Source organism: Nyctereutes procyonoides, unplaced genomic scaffold (assembly GCF_905146905.1).
Source record: "Nyctereutes procyonoides isolate TBG_1078 unplaced genomic scaffold, NYPRO_anot_genome, whole genome shotgun sequence".
NCBI classification, from domain to species: domain Eukaryota; kingdom Metazoa; phylum Chordata; class Mammalia; order Carnivora; family Canidae; genus Nyctereutes; species Nyctereutes procyonoides.
Window position 1 is genome coordinate 27,317,022 of NW_026575131.1, and position 22,222 is coordinate 27,339,243.

Below are 22,222 nucleotides of genomic sequence, written 5' to 3' on the forward strand. Positions count from 1 at the left end.
CTCCCTTGCCTCAAACCAGTTTGTTTTATGGGTGTGGGCTAGCACATGCACGAGAGGAATTATTCCAGCCAGGTAGTAGGTATTAGCGCATAAAGAAGCAATAAAAACTCCCTCTTCTGGTCATAAGTAAGACCACAGCTGAACAGGTTTTGAAATAGCAGCTGTGTAACCAGTAAACATACACGTTAGTCTTGTGAAATGACTCGGGAAAAGTATCTTTTAGCAAGTTTAATTAAAATGCGGCTTTATATACTGAAATATCCCCTTTAAAATCTGCAGCACAGCCATCCTGATGATTTTTATATATACTAGACAGGTCAAGAAGAGCACTGGTGAATAAAAAATATTTATTTACTTATTGATTAATGCCGCTAGAAACTCATTTTCACTATTTTATTCTGGTGACACACATTAGAAGAACTGTTGAAGTATTTCGTTAAATCACAGTAACAGGGCAGCCCCGGTGGCTCAGCGGTTTAGCACCGCCTTCAGCCCAGGGTGTGATCCTGGAGACCTGGGATCGAATCCTACATCGGGCTCCCTGCATGGAGCCTGCTTCTCCCTCTGCCTGTGTCTCTGCCTCTCTCTCTCTCTCTCTTTCTGTGTGTCTCTCATGAATAAATAAATAAATAAATTCAAAAAAAAATAAATAAATCACAGTAACACTAACCTAGAGGGCAGCTCTGAGCAGCCTCCATGTGGAGAATTAATACACTGAAATAAATGACAGACACTCCCAAAGAAGAATTTCTTTAAAGCACTGCCTGTCATAAAGCAACACTGAGAAACTACAGGTCTACCAATAGAGGACTGGTGAAATTAACTTAATTACACTAATAAAGTGGAATAATAGTCTTTAAAAAGAAGTAGTGTAGTATGAATTCACATGAAAAAATAAGATTAAGTTATTAAGTTAAAAAAGTAAACTTATAACAAATCCAATATTAACATGTATGAGGGAATAAGATATATACAGCCAAATATGTCTACATGCAGGGTCTAGAAACTTTTATTCATTCTGATTTCATATTCATCTTCTTCTTTCATATTTATTTTTCTTTTACAATGTACACTACTACCTTAATAATGAAAAAAATCAAAATGCATGTGTTTTTGCTTTTTAATCGGCATGTTTTTGTTAGCAGAATGAGAAGCTAAGAAGTCCCAGGAAAGCGTGCACATCCTCTTTAGCTTCCTAGCTTCCAGGGCTAGATAACCACCGTTCCACTAAAACAACAACAACAAAATGCCAAAGTTTGGCATCATTGCAATAATCATTTTCAATCCCTACAATATTTACAAAATGCCTAAAGAATGAATATAATACATCAGGACCCTTCATTCAGGTCAGAATACCTCATTAAAAAAAAAAAAGTCCCACACACAAATTGGAAGAACAACCCCTTGATTCATCAACTAGGTAAAATAATCCAGCTGCCTGAGCCAAAAACCCCATGAGTCGTTCCTCATCCCTTCTTTCCCCATATTGCTAATCCCCAGTTCATCAGCAGGCCCCGCGCTGCCTGTCTACTTCTATGCAGACTGCAATTCTGGCCACAACTCTCAGCCTCTGCTCCAATCTTCATCTAAGCTTTTTCTCCTGATCCAGCTCTCAACTGGACTAGGGCAAAGCAGCCCACCACCTGGTCTCCCTCTTCTGCTCTTGTCCTTATGTTCCACAGAACAATCATCAATCAAATCAGGACACTTCGCTGCTCAAAACCCCAGCAACTTTAAATTACCTGCACTGTCCAATCCTGATCCTTTGGTGGCCTGTAGGGCCCAGTACTCCCTTTTCCAAACCTTAAGCCACACCCCTCAGGTCCTTACACATTGCTTCTCCACCTCCACACTGGCCTTTCTACCATGTGCATTTCCACCTCAGGGTCTTCTGCACCTGCTCTTTTCTCTGTGTGCAACAACAGTCCTCCACATCTTCACATGGGGGACCAGAGACCTTTTTCTTGCTGACCTTCAAAATCCACCTCAGAGAAGCTTTCTCTGACTAGCCTTACCTAAAGGGCCTTAACCCGGTGGTTGTTCTCTCGCACATTACTCCTAGCATTTATTACCTGAAGTAATCTTATTTTATTTTTTTATTTTATATATTTTATATATTTATATATATTTTTTATATATTATTTTATATATTTTATTTATATAAGTAATCTTATTATTACCTGAAGTAATCTTATTTTACTTGATTTTGTCTCCACCCTTCCTAACTAGAATATAAGCTACATGAGAGACACTGCTTTTGTAGTTCAGTGGGAGCAGGGCCTAGAGCACACATTCAGTACTCAATAAATATTTGTTAAATGCATAAATTACAATTTACTTATTTTTTAAGCAACTGGAAAGACCTATTAATAAAGGCAGAGATTCATTAAGAGGAAAAATCAATACATTTTATAACCATTCATTTAAATGTTGCTTCTATAAATGGCATAAATAACAACACTTAAAGATACTGCTTATTATATAAGTGAGGAAAAAGATAAAATTATATTAGCTAGGGACAAAGCAGTCCTTTATTTGATGCTACTGAAGTTATATGAAAAAATTAATTAGCACTATTTGGCTTGTGGCAAAGAAAAATTTAATTCACTGCATTTACTTTATACATGCCATTTTCAGTGACAAGTTTAGGTCAAATGGTCAACTGTAAATTTCCACTGAGAGTTAAACTAACATCCACCTTGACATCATTCACATTTTGATATGCCTGCTCTGGTTAGCTCCCTACCCTGACTCAGCCCTGACTGCTGGAGAAAGGCCTGGCATATGTCTCAGCAAAAGAGTGAAGTATTTTTGGCTCTGCAACAAGTTTCAATCTTTATACTGACTGCAGAAATAAATATGCCAATCAATTCTCTAAAGAAGCTACAGAATGTCATGGGGCTGGAACAAAAAGAGAAGCTTAGCTTTGGATTACTAATTTAGGGTTAAATAGAGTAGGAGAAGAGGCTGAAGAGAAATCCAACAACTATGCTAAATCAACTACCTACTACTCATTACATCTTCGAATTACTAAATGTTCTCTCTGAGGTAATGGGCTCACAATGCTGACCCAGCTACTCTACATCAACTTTACAGTTCTACCTGGGCTAGGACATCTGTCACCAATGATGGTTTTGTGACATGTGGAATTCATTACATCTTCCCTGGATTTTCTTTTAACTCTATCCATCCTTATTACATGCAAGAGAATAGATATGAGTTGCCGGAAAACCTGGCCTGGTACATTTTATCCATGTGAAAGAAATTTAATTTAGGAGTTTCATTTGTAAATTGGGAATATAACTATCCATTCACTGGGTCGCTAAGAACAGGAAATGAGACATACATACAATGATGCTTTGTGAATCACCAAATACTATTAAAAATCATCATTAGTCTGTGGACTTTTAGATGAATGGCAACCCTTAAAAGATTAACTATCACTAAACGTTTCCAAGTAGAAAAAGGCCCCAATTATAAAAATACAGTGGCCAGATTTAGGCAGCACAATGGACAGAACAGAGAAACATTTTTTCTTCTTTATCCAAAAACAAAGTTACTTAATAGCCAAATAAAATAACTCATTTAAAACACCTGAAACTGTTACTTTCAATCAGATAGCAAAAAGAGGAAGGGTGTTCTTTAATAAACAGCAAAAACCTCTGCTTTGGGATGTAGATTAATTCAAAGGGTAGCAATCACCAATCACAACCATGTGAAATGCTGTACACAAAGGGAATCAGCAGCATTTATGCCAGAACCAGCCCATGGGATCTCGTAGATTAAGACTCATTTTGCTCCCCCACTAACATTCTCTGAAATCAATTTAATTAGCTCAAAAAAGTATGAGTAATTTCTATTTACTCATCTTCATTACATTTTTGAAAAATATAATTTATGCTGGCATCTAAAAGAATCCAAACCACCTCAGTGTACTTCAAGGAACATTAAATCCAAGCAGTGTGTGTGGGTATTAATTTTGCGTGATCTTAGTATCTACAAGTAGAGAAAGTTTAAGATCACAGCAGTGTTTCTGCTAACACTACTTTCACAAAGTTAAGAAAAACCCAGACTTATGATATTACACCCACTCCAACCCCCATCTATGAACAGGTCTGAGAGAGGAAATATGTTTTAAACTGAGGACGAGACTTACACACCATTCATGGTGACTGGCAGGGACTCAGTACATAATCAATACATAACACCAACTGATAAAAGACCAAAGATATTTGTCCTCTGTGATGTGAGAATTCTGCTTGCTAGACATGACAACTTCTTAGGGCTAGAGTTGGACAGCTCCTTAAACAACAGAGGAAACCAAATCCAATAGCTTGAGCTGGTGTTTCCCAAACCATGGGGTAGGTATCACTCCCCATCATTAACATTAAATCTCAAGTGACAACTTACTTCTTTCCCAAATATCCTTCAATTCTTCTGATAATATCACACTACCATGCGGATAACACTGTCTAAAATGTGCTAGTTTCCTTTTCCACAAAGGGAGCAGGCCCCAGGCCTCAGCAAGAACATCAACTGGGAAGAACATTAACAAATAATTTAATCATCTTTTTACTACATTTATTTTTACACTTAGCATCTATGGCAAACACAACTACCAGTCTTCCTTTTGACGATTCTGGTAAGGTTCTGTTTGTAAGGACTTCTTTAAACAGAAGTGGTCTGATTTAAAGAAAAATATTAAGTGGAATTATGTAAGCAAATCATAGAGAGCCCGACTGATTAAAATCAGGGAAAGGTGGCAGAGGCAGGTGTGACTACAAGGCCTTGCTCAGGGACCCAGGGCTGAGCCAAAACGTGAACAAATGGGTCAACTTAACTAACCTGGGGCAAAATACTTCAACAGCTGACATTCAAGCAGGGTTTCAATTCATTAGAGATTGTAAATGTGGCACCTGTCCCAGCTGAATTAACAGCATTCACTTATTTCACCTAGGTAAGATCACCTCATGTCTGCATAAAAGATAGATGGGAGAGGAATTAAGGTATTCTTCATAAGCAAACTCAAAGAGAAGGAAGCAGCAGAGCAAAGAGCAGCACAAGCACACAGCATGTCAGAATCACTGGGGAAGCTCTTCCAAAACAGAACCCCAAAGGCACCCCAAGTCATCAGCTAGTCCAACCTGTTCAGCTCTCTAGCCAATGTATATAAACAGGACCACACATCTTACGCTCCTTAGTAGCCAGCTTAGGACCAACACATTTCTTACTGAGATTCCTGCCTTGGTAAACAATCTCAAAAGAAGGGTGCTCCGCCCTCCTCCAAACTCAAAGTTTGAGGCAATTAACAGGACATTTCCAGCATGTAATACCAAAAGTTAAAAATCAGTTTAAAAAAAACAAGGGCCTCCGTTCGTGCCATCCTTGCTAGACTCAACACATTTCTGAGTGCCAATCTACGTCAGCCACTGTGCCAGGCGCCAGGAATACAAAGCAACAACCCTGCCAGAGAGGAGGGCGGCTGTTATCACAATGCATCCCAGCCAGCCTGTGGGTCAGCATCGGTCTCTGGAGTGGTTTAGAATATAGAGTCCTAGGGCCTATCCCAGAGATTCCCATCTAGTTGGTCCAAATGGTCCTTGGGAAGCTGCCCACTTAGAAAGCTCCCCTTTGATTTGGATGCACAGCAGGTCTGGGATCCAATGATTCAAATTATACTTTTAAATCTGAAATTAACAGTAAGGAACATCTTGCTCTCAAAAATACCAAGTAACTAAAAGAAAATATGAAGTATCTTGGACTACTTCAAAACATTAAAACAGCACCAAGAAAGTATGGTATTACTATGAAGTTTCCAAGAAAAAAAAGCAGTCTATACTTAAAAGCAAAAAGACCTATTAGAACCTGGGAATGACACTACCATCAATCACCATCACTGCTCACATGGAAATCTGGGTTAAACATTAGCTCCCTTTCTAGGCAGTTTGGCTAGCAAAAAAATATATTATCTCTCACTACTGTGGGTAATAAGCTGCTCACCAATTCCCAGTAACACTACCACCACCATGAATCGATTTATAAGCCTCGTTGGTTATTATTGCTTCCTTCTCTGTCCTGACAGCAGTAGCTTTAAAGGAATTGCCTGTTGGATTTCATAGCAACAGCTCACTTGTTCATAAAAGCCACAGATGAGTATCAATAATCCATTAATTCACAGAAGACTGTCTGCATATTTTCACCAATTTCATGCAAAGATGAGAAGAGAATCCTTCCATTGGCAGGTATGGATTCTTCCTAATACCTAATACAGACTATAATGGCCACTGGGAAGGATTTTGAATTTGAAAAGTGTTTTCGGTATTGACAGGTTAAGAATGGGCCTTTGGGAATTACAACAACAAAAAACACATGGATTCCAAAAAAACTTTTCCCTGTTACAACCCCCATCCCCAAAGAGAGGAGACACACTGGCAGCAATGGAAATGCTCCCTGGTACTGGGAACACTGCTCACCCCTCCTGCCCTCTCCGTAAGTGGTATTTCAGTCCCAAACCTCTCCAGGGTCATCACATGGTGCCTCTCTCGATTTCGTGCAGTGTACCCAACCCCCCACACCTACCCATGTCCAAACCTCTGGTTTTCCATTAGCTTTCTCCTTGGTGCTGCCTCACAGAGGGAACTCCTTCAACAGTTCCCAGCCGAAAACCTCTCTCCAAACACCCAGACCCCATCTTTCTGCCAGGGACTCTTCTCTCTTCCAACTCTTCTTTCAGCTTCCATATTTCCCTGGCCACTAGAGGGACCAAGCCCCACCCCTCCTCACCCAGTGGCTTTATCAGTCCCATTCTAGCACCTGCATAACCATAGAAGGCATGTGAGCACGTGAATCTTGCATTCACATCTTCTCATTTACACGTCTGAAGTGACCACTGTTCCTTTCTCCTCCAACAAGTATCTTATTAGAAGATGGTGGGTAGACTAAGTACTAGAGAAAAACGGCAAAAATATGATTTTCTGGAACTCCCTCACCTCTGCCCCCAGTACACAGACATTCTTAAAGAGAGTGAGAGAAAATCACCTCCATAAGATGTGCTGGAACAACTGTGTGAAGTGCTTCTGGAGGAGGGGACCAAGGGAGGCCCCTTTCTGCCTGAGGGAGTCTTGGAGGAGTGAACACCTTTCAATGGGCCTTGCCCCAAGCTGCAGCTGTTTTCACACTGCCATTTGTTCTCCTGCTCCTTGTCGATCCATTCTGCCCACCACTCCTCCCTGAAGGATCACTAAGTCATCACTTAGAAACTGCAGCAGGTTCCCACTGACACATCAAGGCCAGGGGTCTCTAGTGGGCACTGAAGCTCTGAGAGCTAGTCCCAGCTGGTCTCGGCACACTGTTCATCCACATGTGGTAAAATCAGCTTTGGCCAATGGAGACTCCATACAGTATATCCCAGACGGCATGGAATCTCCTGCCTCTGTGCTTGCTCACATCATTGCTATTGTCAACCTGAGGCCACCAAACACGGTGGTTCAGCGCACAAACTGTGAAGTTATATATGGCAGCCCTATCTAACCCCATCAAAACACTGCCCATTTTAGGGGATTATAGGTGATTTTTAAAAAGTATTTTCTGCATCTTCCACATTGTACATATATCACATATCTAAAAACTGAAAGATAACATTTGCACATGGGACAACAGATCCATTCTACTCTTCAGAATAGCCTAACCTTAAGGTAATGTTCTCTAAGAAGCCTTTTCATCAAGAAGCAATCTGTGTTCCTTATTCTTAAGACACTGGACTGTTTTTTCACTTTAGACACAAATCTTTCTGTATCCACAGCTGTACTTTTTCTCCCTCTCTCATACCTATTATTTTTTTCTTTTTTTCCTCATACCTATTATGCGTGAGGTGTTGTAGAAGGCACTTTACATGTTGTTTTCATTTAATGGTCACTGAGAACCTATGAAGTTGCCATTACCATTCGGACATTGTAACAAAGGAAGCTGAGGTTGGAAAACTTGCTTGGGGCAAACAACCAATTTATGGTTTTTGCAAGTTTAAATTTAAATCCAATCTAGTTTGGCTTCAAAATCTTGAACTCCAAAAAAACTTGGTAATTGATTAACTACTTTTTCCAATACTAACCTCTATGAGTCTTAATCAAAGAAGACAGTATCTTATTCACCTTTGTACTCACTCTAGTGCCTACCCCAGGGCTTCACTCAGAATGAGAAACTCAAAAAACCTTTTTATGGTTACATAAAAAAATCTATTCCTTTGTGAAAACATGGTAGGACTATTGGTATGATGGCATGACTCTTAAAATGACTTTTGTCCCAATAGCAAGCCTTGCAGATTTTAGTCTTAAAATGCATCTCAAAGCTATGTTGTCTCCCCAGCTCTGGTGTCCCACCTTAGCCTTACTTAGTCTGTTTTCATGTCTTGCCTTTGAACTATTTTCCCTGCTTTTACCCTTCTCCTACAATTTACTCTCAGCAAATTAACCAGTAAGGTGGGCCTGTGTTACTTTTTTATATAACAAGCCCTACATTATATGCATCTTATATAAAGCCCCCAGGCTGCTTCTTACTCTGTCCTTCAAGGCCGTGCACAATCAGGGTCCCTGCCTACAAGGGCAGACTTCTCTAGTCTCTACTTCCCTTCACTATCCCCCAACTAGTGGTCAGCTATGCATCACTTCTTCCCTCTGTATAAGAATGCTCTTATTCCAGACTGCCACATGGATGTCTCCATCCTATCACTTAAAGCTCAGGTCACCAGGGTCACTTCCTCACTTCAGAAGCTTTGCTTAAACACTCTACCTATAGACGGATCTCATCATTCTGTCTCAAAGTTTGCATAGTACCGAGGACAACGAAGAAACAACTTACAGTTATTTAAAAAGTATGTCTAGTTAGTTTTGCCCACCTCTTAATCTAAACTATAAACTCTGAAGAGGTAAATAAGGATTATAGTATATATCCCCATGCCTGAAACAAGGTGTACACTCAAATACTTCTGAGCTGTAACTGAACCCAACTGGATATAAAACTATGTCTTTAGGTGGCATTATGACCATGCAAAACCATCTTATTTGGATTCTTCCATGATTAAACATCCAGACAGCAAGTGTGGAGCCTAGAAGCCCAGAGATGGTTCAGGGTTCATGAAATCCCTAAAGACACAATGCTTCATTTCTCAGTACATGTGAATTTTAATGGAGAAGATGTGACAGCTTCATCATATTCACAGATTAGAACATGATGTCAAGCTGGATTTCAAACTACTGCACTTGGACGTTTCAAAATCACATTTCTTTTTAAAAAGACATGTATCCATACTGTGTGTGCATGTATAATTTTACCATATACTAAATTCACAACCATGAGGTGTAGAAGGAAATAAACCTTTCACTATACTGACTCAATATTTCAAAAGAGATTTTATAAAATACATTTTTCCCTGTCCAATTTCAATAAATTAGAAAATGCACATCACTTCCAATAAAATTCAGAAAATACCCAACACCTGACAGGCATTAACCCATTCAATGAATTAGAAAGCGTACCTCCTGACAGAGGGAGGGATATTATATTCTATCCCTGCTGTCACTGGCCTTCAGTTTAATCCTGCTTTACCTTTTACCCTCTAATAATGATTTCTGAATGGTTATGCACTTACCATAATGTGATTGAAATGCCTGCGGTTTGACAACCTGATTACAGTCGTTACACACCACCAAGTAGAAATCATCGTGGGCTGGACACAGACCAAATATTGGCATGTCTGCAATAAAGAAAGAGCATCACTCACTCATCTGGTTCTGATTAATATGAAACCATTTAGGCTAGCAATACTTTCTAAAGGAGCTGCTTTAAGATGAAGTACACCAGTATAATTGTTACTCCAGTATCATTTAAAAGTAACTGATGTGGCACCATGACTATTAAGAGAGAAGTCAAATCAGGCTTACAGAATCACTGTTCAGAGAGTCAAAATAAAAGGCACCAAAAGCCATCAGTAAGAGGTGAAACAGACAAATCTATTAAAATGCAAACAATGCATACACTCACACAATAAAACAACTTTAGATAACGCCACCAAGGGTTATAGGGAAGAATCTGCAACCACATAAAATGCCTAGCAAGTTACAAAGCTGTATCATCTAATGATTTTATTTAACTATGCATTCTATTCCAGCCATTTGGTCTCTTGAGTTCTATGGAAAATTTAATAAAGGAAGCAGAGGTTTCACTAAAGAGTAAAATTGCTGGTTTGGTCAGTGTGTAATACAAAGAAATTTATTTTTATACTATTTTTTCAGGTCACAGGAACCTCTAGTCCTTTTGCTCACATACTGATGCTCCTGAATATATGGAACTTTGGTACAAACACAGCATTACATACATTAATCTCAGTTCAGTTACCAGAATAGGGCAAGATACAAGTAGGATTTTTTAGTTAGAAAGTTAAATTAATTAAAACACAAATGTGAAACTAAACTATCTGCATATATACAAAAACTGAAAGTGACTTGATATATGGTTAACTAAAAAGTCCTAACCACGAATAATTACTTATTACAACAATCTAGGTAGGGAATCGTACTAACATTTCAGATCCAGAATCTAATCTCTTAAATATTTCAAAAGTGGTGATTTTAAGGGTGCCTGGCTGGCTCAGTGAGTAGAGCATGGGACTCTTGATCTTGAGGTGGTGAGTTCAAGCCCCACATTGGGTTAAAAGATTCCTTTAAAAAAAAAAAAGACAACTGCTGATTTTATTTTTTTTTATAAATTTTTTTTTAAAGATTTATTTATTTATGATAGAGAGAGAGAGGCAGAGACACAGGAGGAGGGAGAAGCAGGCTCCATGCCGGGAGTCTGACGTGGGACTCGATCCCGGGACTCCAGGATCACGCCTGTGCCAAAGGCAGGCGCCAAACCGCTGAGCCACCAGGGATCCCCACAACTGCTGATTTTAAACAAGTATTGTACACTATTTAGAATATCTGCAATAAATGGATAATTAGCACATTTCAATTAGTCAAATAGTTGAGTACATCAAATACCAAGTTTAAAGGGGGAAAGATGTCTTAAAACTAATTAGCTTCTGTTTTCCTTCCTGTAAGATTTAATTTCACACTTTCTCCAGCTTGGGTGATCATGGCAGGTTTATAGGAAAAAGAAAATACCCTGAGAAGATGTAAAGTGATCATAGTCTCAAAAGTACTAAATTACTGATCTAATATCTACAACAAGATATAGCTCAGATTTTGTTTAAGCAGTTTCTATTACACTGAATTACACAGATCGCTAGCTATAAATCTGAAATATACCAGGGACCGACAAGATTCTGAGATGCAGTGGCAGCACTGAGCAGTTTCTAGGTGCTATTATCTCATTCTTTTCTCACAACTACCTAGGTAGATACCATTACAACCCCACTCTAAAAAGAAGGAAACTGATTCACAGAGAGATGAAGTACTTTGTCTACGTCAGAAGCTGAGATGCCATTCTGACTCACAACAATGGCTTGGCCTTGGTCCCTTGAAGATCAGAGGAACGTGATTTCTAGAAATTCCTTCCAGTTTCCACCTCTATTAAGTTGGAATGTCAGACCTGAACACCTCTGATAAACTGATTAGATAATGTAAGAAGCTTCTAGTAGACTGCTGACTTCTGTGACTAAGCTTAATAATTTAATGAAAAATAAGAACCAAACAATGTGCTATTTTCCTTGAAAGCATGCCCACATTGAGTTAATAATAGTACATGTGGGAGAAAAGGAAAGGTTATATCCATGCAATGATCAACATGTAATAAGCCATTTTCCATGGCTACAATTTGACACGATATTTCATTTTAAAAATAAAATTTAAGTAGTTTCCTTTTAAGTTCCACATACTCCTATGCTAAATGCCTCTAACACAAGACCAATTAAGAAAGAAAATCTGAATTACAGAACATAGCATTCATAATTAACAGCTGTAAAGTATGAAATGTCTATAAATATCAAGTTTCATTAATGAAATTGATTCAATTAATTTTATTAATTAAATGGTAGTTAAAATGGCATTAAATCAAGTGTGGTCTCAGTTTAGATTTAGGCAACTGTGATGTGCTGGTTTGTGTGGTTTCCCACAGCACTCAAAGTTAAGCAATGCTGTTTAAAATATATCACTTTGTCAGATACTAGCCCCAACCCCTTTATAAATAAAGCAATTTGAAAAAATTAAAAACTATACCAATCCTTTCAAGTAGTAGCAATTCAACTGGCTACAATAATGTTTATACAGAAAACTGTTCTTTTTTGCTGTGATTCCTTTCTTCCTTTTGCGAGACTTAGAAACATTATTAAAAGTAAGAAGGTAGGAATCATTCTGTAAGGGACCAGGAACCTAGACTTCTGTAAAAACTTCAATTTCCTCAATAACTTAAGATCATTTGCAATCGATGATGACAGTAGTGAAGATAAAACAGTAGGCCTTTACTGAGAGACTGCCACGTACCAAAGGCCCCGTGCTAAGGACTTTTTATATGGTTTATCCTACAATATAATCTTCGTTTTACCCATGGAGACTTGAACTTGTTTACTATCACTCACCAAGAAAGCATAATCATGACTCAAACTCAGGTGTGCTCTTTCTGTGAAGTCAGTTCTTAATATCTCACCAGCACATCACACTCCCTAAAAAGCCTGCATAGGCAGGAACTCTCTCTCTCTCTCTCTCTCTCTCTCTCTCTCTCTCTCTCTCACACACACTCTCTCTCTCTCTCTCTCTCCCCCCCCCTCCCTCTCTGGAAAGAATCATGGTACACACTTAAATCCAATTCATGCTACCCTAAGAAACTGAGTTCCAGTTATGAAAATCTAAAGCAACTTTAATTTTAGCTTTCTAAATTCTTTACTTTCAAGATATCCATATTTGGAAGTAAGCTAGAAGATACAAAATCATTTAAATAAAATGTCTCCAGGAGAAAAAAAAAAGAGTTCTATATCCTTTTTCTGCACTGGGACATTCCAGAGGCCTTAGCAACAGGAACAGAATGTGGAATGTTGTGGCAACAGAGAAAATGAAATTTTTGTGAGAGACAGTATGTATGTTTCTGAATATTTTTAAAGAATGTTTATAATCAGCCCATCTACAAACTAACATATAAAACTTGTCCAAATGCAAGGAAGTAAAAGATTTAAATCAAAAAATGAAATAAGAGTTGATAAAAATGTTACTACTGAGTTTTTTTAAAGTTAATAAAATACACTGTAAACATACAACTTAGACCATTATGTACTTCAAAATAATGAAAAGTTTTTAAGTTGTACACCTGGCTCCCTGGACTCCAAAATAATTTGAAAGAATGGATTTTATTGTGTGTAAACCCTAAATCTTTTTCAGGATTCAGGTCATTCCAATCTTCCAATTAGCAAGTAGCCCAGCACCCACATCTAGGCCATCATGTACTTTGGAGACCCCAGGCCAGCATACAAGGAAGGACTGGGTTTAAGCACATGGACACATGAGCACCTGTGCAGAACCTCCACAGACAAGTGTAGAATGAAGGCTCTCTACCTGAAATCAGATCCTAAACAGTAGGGAATGTATTCAGTTACTTTGGTGCTACTATCCCCAACTTGAGAACTGAGTTCAACAACAGAATGTGCGTGTTGTAAGCAAAAGCATCCCACCTTTGCAGCACCCTGGGTATCTCCCTTCTCCCATACTCCCCAATTTCTACATGCCAATGACTCCTACATTTCTATCTCTAGCCCCAGATGGTTCCTGAGCTCTGTCTACACTCATATATCCAACTGCCTACTAGACACTGCCATCTGGATGTCTTATATACATCTCAAAAGGATAAGCATGTCCAAGAGAACTCCACTTTCCACCCTGCCCTGTTCCCACCCCCTAAAAATTCCCCTCTCTTGGGTAAATGACTATTCATCTCCTTGATTCCTCAAACTAAAAATCCAGATGTCATCTCTGATTCCTCTTTCCCTCATCACATCCAGGCTTGGCTTTACCCTAAAATTTCTGTCCACTTCTCCCCATTATCTAAGCCACTGCTCTAGAGCCTCCCACCAGCACCTTGTTTCTAATGGACTATGGAGGAAGTCCATCTACCAGGTGGTCTACAATCTCTTCCACACAGCTGCCTAAGTGATTCTTTGAAGTCCTCCAACAGATCACGTCACTACCATTAACATTTCTCCAGTGGCTTCCCACTCCTCTAGGAATAAAATCTCAGCCCTTACCACAGCCCCCAGGACCCTGCCAAATATTCATCTGCCTCTCTCTCACTCTCTGCTCCCTTATTCCCTCTCTGCTCCTCTCTCCTTGGCTCATTCTGCTCCAGGTACTCTGTCCTCCATTCTCTCCTTAAACCCAGAAAGCTTTCTCAGCTAGTCTCTGCCCTTTCTCTTCATAAGATGCCAAGTACATTTGTACACTGTCAGGTCTGGTTCAGCTCTCTTCTCTTCAAAGAACTCTCCCACTAACCATTAGTTAGTTGCTCTCTATCACAAATAAGCAGAGGTGCTAACAGAGAGGATCCCTCCCTATCACTCTGAATCCAATGTGTTGATGGGCAAGTTCTGTAAGCCCTTCAAACTTCAGTTTCTTCATGTGTCAAATGGTACTGATAAACAGTACCTAATTTACTGGGCACTTCATAGGATTGAAAGATTAAGAGCTAATACATGCAAAATCCTAGGAGACCTCCTTAGGCAGTGCTCATGTAACAGTCCCCTCTCCAGCCTGAGACAGGAGTCATGCACCCACACTATTGCTCAGGAAACAAGGCACAGACGTTGAGACTTTACAAGCTCGTAAGTGGCAGAGTTGACATTTGAAGCCAGATGTGTGGGGCTCAGGAGCCCAGGCAATTCCCAACATTCTCTCAGAAACACTGCCTAAACCTGCCTCCTCCATGCTACACCCACTGCCAGTAGCCACGGTGGTAGCTTCCGCACACTAGGACAGATCTCCTAACAGAACCTGTTTCTTCCCTTTTCAGCCTCCTCTGCCCTACTGCCAAAGCCACAGACCTATAAAAGCAAGAACACTAATCCTCTCCTCAAAGACCTTTGCTGGCTCCAAAACAGGGCTTGGAAAAAAAACAAACAAACAGGGGTTGGACCCCTGACCAACCTCTCCTTGACCAAGGGCCCTAGCATCTGGCTTCTCCCACCTCTCCGGTTTGAGTCAACCTGCTCTAGTCTCCAGACAGCCTGGCCTTCTCAGAGCTTGCCTTGTCTTCCTAGAATCCCATCTGTTGCCCAGAACCGTTCCTAGAACATAGAAAGCTTTCCCCTCTTCTTCCTGGAACTCCTACTATTTATTATTTAATAAGAACAGTTTCACTGCCCTCTCTACTGTGCTCTTACTCATATCATTCATTATCCCATTGGAGTCCCTCCATCACTGATTTATGGATGGTAATTTACAAGCAGCCACCTCTGTAGTCCTGCCTAACAGCAGATTCCTTCTTGCTTTCCCTAGCCCAGATCTTGAGAAGCAAGCTCTTACTGTGTGTTAGTGAAGTCATGACTGGCACTTGGAACTTGTCTGTAGCTTCCAGTTGCTCTTAGCATAAAAACTGGATCATGAGGCCTTAAACAGCCTTAACTTGCCTCTTTGCAGCTGGCCCCTCTGGCCTTTGATTTGTTCCTGGAGCACATCATGCTCTCTCCTGCCATAGCACCCAGGTGCTTGCTGTTCCATCTGCCTGGAACCACCACCTTCTCCACATCTTTACCTGGCTTGGATGTCAGGTCTCAGCCTGGATGTCACTGTCACGGAGACTTGGCTAGGCAGGCCCTGTTATACGTTCCCAAAGCACTGACTTAGTTATTAGCCTTACCACAGCGAACTATGCTCACTTTGTAATGACCCATCTCGTCGGAACCTTAACCACCTCCCACTAGAAAAAGTTCTGTATTTGTCTGGCTTCCTACTCTAGGGACAGTGCCTGACAATGGCTAAATTGACCAATAGGAAGCAGCAAATAAATGTGTCATATATTACCTGATGAACAATAAGTGAAGTATTAAAGTCCTTGTGGGGCCATCATAAGTCAAGGTTATAATTGTGCCTTTATGTCATTTAACGACAGAGTCATCCACTAGAATTGAGTATGCCATTTAGTGACCCAAACATTTGAAGGTGAGAAGGTTTCCCTTAAACATGTGATCAATCCCATTCCTGTGGGATGGGATGAAACAATTCATGTGTCAGGGTCTGATTCTCAGAATGAACAGCAGCAATTTCTCTTTTGCTGGTGTATCAATGCAGCAACTAAGAGCAGTTGTAGAGTCAGACTACTTGGACTCCTGTCCTTATTCTTTTTCTTACCAGTTGTGTGATCATAGTTACATTATTTAACCTCTTTGAACTTCAGTTTCCTCATTGGTAAAATACCATTAACAGGACCTGTATTTCTTTTTTTTTTAATTTTATTTATTTATTTATTTATGATAGAGAGAGAGAGAGAGAGAGAGAGAGAGGGGCAGAGACACAGGCAGAGGGAGAAGCAGGCTCCATGCACTGGGAGCCCGACGTGGGATTCGATCCCGGGTCTCCAGGATCGCGCCCTGGGCCAAAGGCAGGCGCCAAACCGCTGCGACACCCAGGGATCCCAACAGGACCTGTATTTCAAAGTGTTATTTTGAAGATTAAATGAATGAATCCATGGGGAGCACTCAGGGCTGAGCAGGTAGTAAACCTACTCAATAAATATGAGCAAAAAAACCCTAAAACACAAAAATAAACATTTGCAGTGTCTGCTGCAAGGGCCCCAGCTCCCACTAATTAAACTCACAGAAGACTGATATATACACCGACAGGGACAATTTTACAATGCGAGCTGAGCACTCAAGTGGACTGGTGCTCCTACTGCTGACCACACTCTACTCTCTGTAAGCAAGAAAGGCAGCGGGACAGCAGAGAGGACTCACTGGGACTCCTCTCCCTGTGGAAGGTCAGGGCCCATGCTTCCAAGTTTAAGCTATGCCCCTGCAAGCCACAGAGAATCCAAGATAATAAGTGAGGAAGCCACATTATAGAAAAAATCACTCTGGCATAAGTGTGGATCAACTCAGGTGACAGCAAGGGGGTAGACAGATCGAGGACACTGGTCCCTAGGACTGATGCACAGAGTGAGACATGAAACACCTGTGCGATGAAAATGGGGGTAAACAGGCCAAAGACAAGCTCTGGAGGACCCCGCCAAGCCCTCAGATTATGGGTGGAGTGTAAGGCCAGGGGAGGAAGCCTAAGATGGCGCTGCAGTTCCTTCCACACTGCAGCTAATGTGAACGCATAGACCCTGGTAGACACGGATGGAAGAACTTGGTGTGCAAAGGCAATAGAGCCCAGTGGTTAAAAGTACAGCCTCTGGAGCCACACTGGCTGCATTCAGATCCCAACCATGCTACCTACTAGCCTTTACTCAGTTCCCTCCTCTATACATGGGTAATTGTACCTACCTCATGGGTTGCTGAAGGGATAAGGAATATGAAATCTTATAACAGTGAAAAGTACTTTAAAATGTGAGCCACTTTTTATCCTCTTCCCTATCGCTGCTCTCTGGCATTTGATCTAAATAGTAGCTATGCTCCCTTCACCTTTTCCAAACTTCACTCCCCTACAGCAACCAGTGATGTTTTTAAATCAAAATATCACCTAGTCTGACTTAACCCTTTAGTAGTTCTCCAATGTAGTCAGAATGAAAACCAATGCTTACAAGGCTCTGCTTGACCTCTGCAACATCAAGACATAGTATTCACCCCACAATTTCCACTCCAGAATTCTAATCTCCTTGACAACTACACCAGCATGCCAATCACTGACCCAACTCAGGGCCCTTGCTAATTCTGTTCCCTCAGTATGGAATGCTTTGCCTGGCTGGCTCCAGACCTGGCTCCAGGTCTCAGCTTACATTCCAACAGAAGGATCTTCCCTGACCACCCCCACTTAAAGCAGGCCTCTATCTCTTCAGATAATTCTTCTCTTCACTCATTAGTTATTTCTTATTTGTGCTTTGGCTCTTTCCCTAAGATGTAAGCTCCATGAAGGTAAGTGCCATATCTGCATAGCACAATAGCACAATGCCTAGCACACAGGTTCTCAAAAAAAGAACTTGAGAAAGCCCTCTGTATCAGACCTTCCGAGCTTAAATTGCAATGCCGTCATCACTCACTAGGAGTGTGACCTTGGGCAACTTCCCCTTCTTCAGTATTCCATCCATAAAATGGAGATAATGCTAGCAGCTACCTTAATGGGTAGTTACAAGCTTAAAGTAAGGTAGTATGCAGATGGTTCTTAGAACTGTCGGACATGTGCTAGGTCTGCTACTTTTACTGTCAGTGAATTACATTAGTCACTGCTTCCAATCTCTGCCATCAACAGCCAGCACCTCTTATAATACTATGTATTAAGTACTTACAAGCATCATGGCAAGTACTCTATATACATTAATGCATTCATTTACTCACTCATGTATTGAACCCCTACCCTGCCTATACACCATTCTGAGTACTAGGTAGGTACCAGAGAACAAAAATCACAACAAGAAACCCTAAGAAGCATTAATACATAAAACAAAAGTAGTGAAAGTTTACAATTACTAAATGCTGCCGATGTTCCAAGTACAGCACTAAGTATTAAGTCATTTGATCTTCATAATACTACACCTACCTTTCACAGTAACAAAAGTATAAACTTTTGTTACTATACCCACACTTCTCCAAAAAAGCAAAAAAGGCACAAGGTGATTACCTGCCTGAAGTGACAGCATCAGGAGGTGGAGGAGTTGGGATTTGAAGGTGGCTTTCAAAAGTCCATGTCCTTCTCCACCTCAGTAAACAAGCTCTCCACTATCCAGTGCCCTCCTTACCCTTCAGGATCGCTCTGCTCTTCTGCCTTGTTTAATAAAAGTCAACCAAGGCATTCTATCAGAAAGTAGACTGCTTCATCCACCTCTGGATGGTATGCTCTCATCACTCCTTAAAGGCTTCCTTATATACCAGGACGCTCAGCCCTATTAGCTTCTGAAACACTTCTAAATAACCTGACCAGCCTGGAAGGCTAGTCCGCACATACTAAACTTTTATTACAGTCAGCCTCAAATTGATTTCAAATGCTAACTCTTTTTAAGATTTATTTATTTATGATAGACAGAGAGAGAGAGAGAGAGAGAGACACAGGAGGAGGGAGAAGCAGGCTCCATGCTGGGAGCCCGACGTGGGACTCGATCCCGGGACTCCAGGATCGCCCCCTGGGCCAAAGGCAGGTGCCAATCCGCTGAGCCACCCAGGGATCACCCTCAAATGCTAACTCTTGATTCTAGAAATTTAAAAGTAATATCAATAACATAAAAAAGTGTTTAATTGCTATTAAATGAGCTTTAATGTCTTAACTGGGAAAGGATAAAATAGAACTTTATTTCTACCCTCCACACACATTTCTCCTGAACTCCTATCATCTGCTCCAATAATTAAAGGCAATCAGACTTTCCTTTGACCATAAGATGTTACATAATGGAACTAACTAGGGACAAAATATCCAATCAATAGCCTGCTAAAATATATGTTGTTTGGGGCTCTATCTGAACTAAAGTAGTCAATAAAGACTGGATTAAAAAGAAAACTGACATATTTTAAGTCAAAGAGCAATTAACCAAACAGCAGAGGACCAAAGAGTTAGAGCAAAGAAAATAGTCCAAATATTTATGAATCACTAACCACCAGTGGCCAGCCTCACATTGACCCTCCCCAGAAAAGTCACAAGTGCTGATGTTGTCACTGCTTGTACCGAAATTGAGATACAGTGCCTGGAACAGAAAAGAAGAGGCAAATATCGAAATCCTAGGGAATCTACATTAGGGAAGTCACATCAGGCTACAAGGGTGACCAACTGGGCAGTACACATGACAAGCTGTCTCATGTGTACCTTAAGCTACTCAAAATACTGTCAGTAAATTCTGACCTTTCAAATCAGAACCCAAGCCTGAAATGCCACGCATCCTAAATCTGGAAGTGCCTGCCAAAATCCTTACTGAATCTGATTTGCAACATTACCACTCAGCTAAGCTTGTAGCCTATGGGTGAGACATAGGCTAAAAGTCTACCACTTTGCTACTACTATAACCTCAAGCAAGGTACTTAACCTCCTGACTTCCAATTTCTGGATTCGAAAAATGGTAAAAACAATGGTATCTATCTCAGTGGATTGTTGGACTGTGTGAGATACTCCACTAAAAATGCTTAACTCTATTCTAAATACAGTAAGGAGAGTGTATATAAAGGATTCAATAAGAGTACTGTTAACTTTACCATCATTATTGTTAGGGTTACAGTTACAATTTCATGACTGAATTAAGAATACCCTTACCTCTTTTGTTCAAAAGGCAGTCAATACTGTAACACCACACCTGCCAGTATCTTTCTTGTAGGCAGAAAATCCATGGCTCTCATATAACTAAGTACAACTTTAAGTATAAAATGGCACTGCCTACTGACCTATCTCTGTTCTTAAATGATCAGCCTTCTACAGACCATACCCTGGGACATAAAACAAACCTCAATAAATTTTAAAGAACTGAAATCACACCACTTATGTTCTCTGTCCATGACGGTATCAAATTAGAAATCAGCAAGAGAAAGATAACATGAAAAATTCCCAACACATAGAAACTAAAAAGATATTTCAAATAATCCATAATCAAACAATGTAGTTATATTAACAGGCCAAGGAAGAAAAATCATACCATCATAAATGATGCAGGAAAAAGTATTTAGGATAAACAACCACCACCTCCACAAAGCCAGGAAAAGAGACTGCTTTAACTTGACAAAGAATATTTACAAAAACACCTACAACTAATATGACACTTAATGAAGAAGGATTAAATGCTTTCCTCCTAAGCTCAGAAACAAGGATATCCACTCGCACCATTGTTATTTAGCATAATAGTGGAAGTTCTAGCCAGAGAAATAAGGCAAGAAAAGGAATTAAAAGACAAACAGATTGGAAAAGAAGAAATAAAACTGTCCCTATTTGCAGATGACCTGACATTCTCTGTATAAAATCACAGGAACCTACAGAAAACCTCCTAGAATTTACCAGTTTAGCAAGATGACAAAATACAAAATTGCCTTAGTCTGTTTGGGCAGCTATAACAAAATATTATAGAATAGGTGGCTTATAAACAACACACTTCTCACAGTTCCAGAGGCTAGAAAGTCCAAGATTAAAGTACCAGCGTGCATATTCCATGTCTGGTGAGAACCTGCTTCCTGGCTCAACAGTTTTCTTTTCTCTATATACCTTGCTGCTTAAATACGGGCCATGGACCATACCTTCCATATCACCAAGAACTAAGAATTGCAGAATTTCAGGCCCTGACCCAGACCAAACAAACCAGAGTCTGCATTTTAACAAGATTCTCAGATGGTTTACATAAATGTTTGAGATGTGCTGAAAATAGAGCATCATACAATGTAGACTGAAAGCTGAATAATGTTAGCAATACTGGAGAAATTATTCATATCATAATTCGGATTTTTTCAATCTATCCATCAAACGCACCTTAAGCATACTTGCTCAAATGTATATGGCTCTAGTGTGTACTGACTATATGTGCATTGTAGAATAAATGTATACTGTATAATGTATACTGAGTATATTAGCCTGTAGTTTTGGTCTTTGGCTTCATGTATCAGAGTACTGGTCTCATAGAAAGAGTTGAGAAGTGTTCCTTCCTTTTCTATGTTTTATAAAAGGTTGTATAGAATGAGTGTTAATTCTTTATACATTTAGTAAAATTCCTCAGCAAAGCTGTATGGCCCCTGGCTTTTCTTAGTGAAAAGTTTTAAAGTTACTAATTCAAATTCTTGTACTAAGTCTATCTGGATCTTCTAACTCTTCTTGAGTCAATTTTGGTAGTCTGGTAATGTCTTTCTAGGAATTTGTCCATTCCATCTAAGTTATCCAACATGTTGGTACACAGATGTTCACAGTATTCCTTTATAATCCCTTTCCACTCTGTAAGGTCAGTATTGATGTCATCTAATTCTGGATTTTAGTAATAGGAGTAATATGGTGAAATCTAGCTAAAGGTTTGCCAATTTTATCAAAATCAGAGCCTTCTGATCTTGTCAAAGTACCAGCTTTTGGCGTCACTGATTTTATCTTACGTTTTTTTTTCTGTTCTCTAGGTCATCTATTTACACTCTAACCTTTGTTATTTTCTTCCT

The 22,222-nt window shown here is 39.9% G+C and overlaps 1 protein-coding gene across 3 annotated transcripts in view; it reads right to left on the reverse strand.

Annotated features, from left to right (window-relative positions):
- Positions 1 to 22,222, reverse strand: part of ATXN7 (ataxin 7) — a 139,473-nt gene that overhangs the window by 40,324 nt on the left and 76,927 nt on the right. For all 3 annotated transcript variants that reach the window (XM_055344910.1, XM_055344909.1, XM_055344911.1), the window contains one exon: positions 9,644 to 9,748. In XM_055344910.1, coding sequence (XP_055200885.1) covers positions 9,644 to 9,748 — 105 coding nt within the window. The remainder of the gene's footprint in view (positions 1 to 9,643; positions 9,749 to 22,222) is intronic.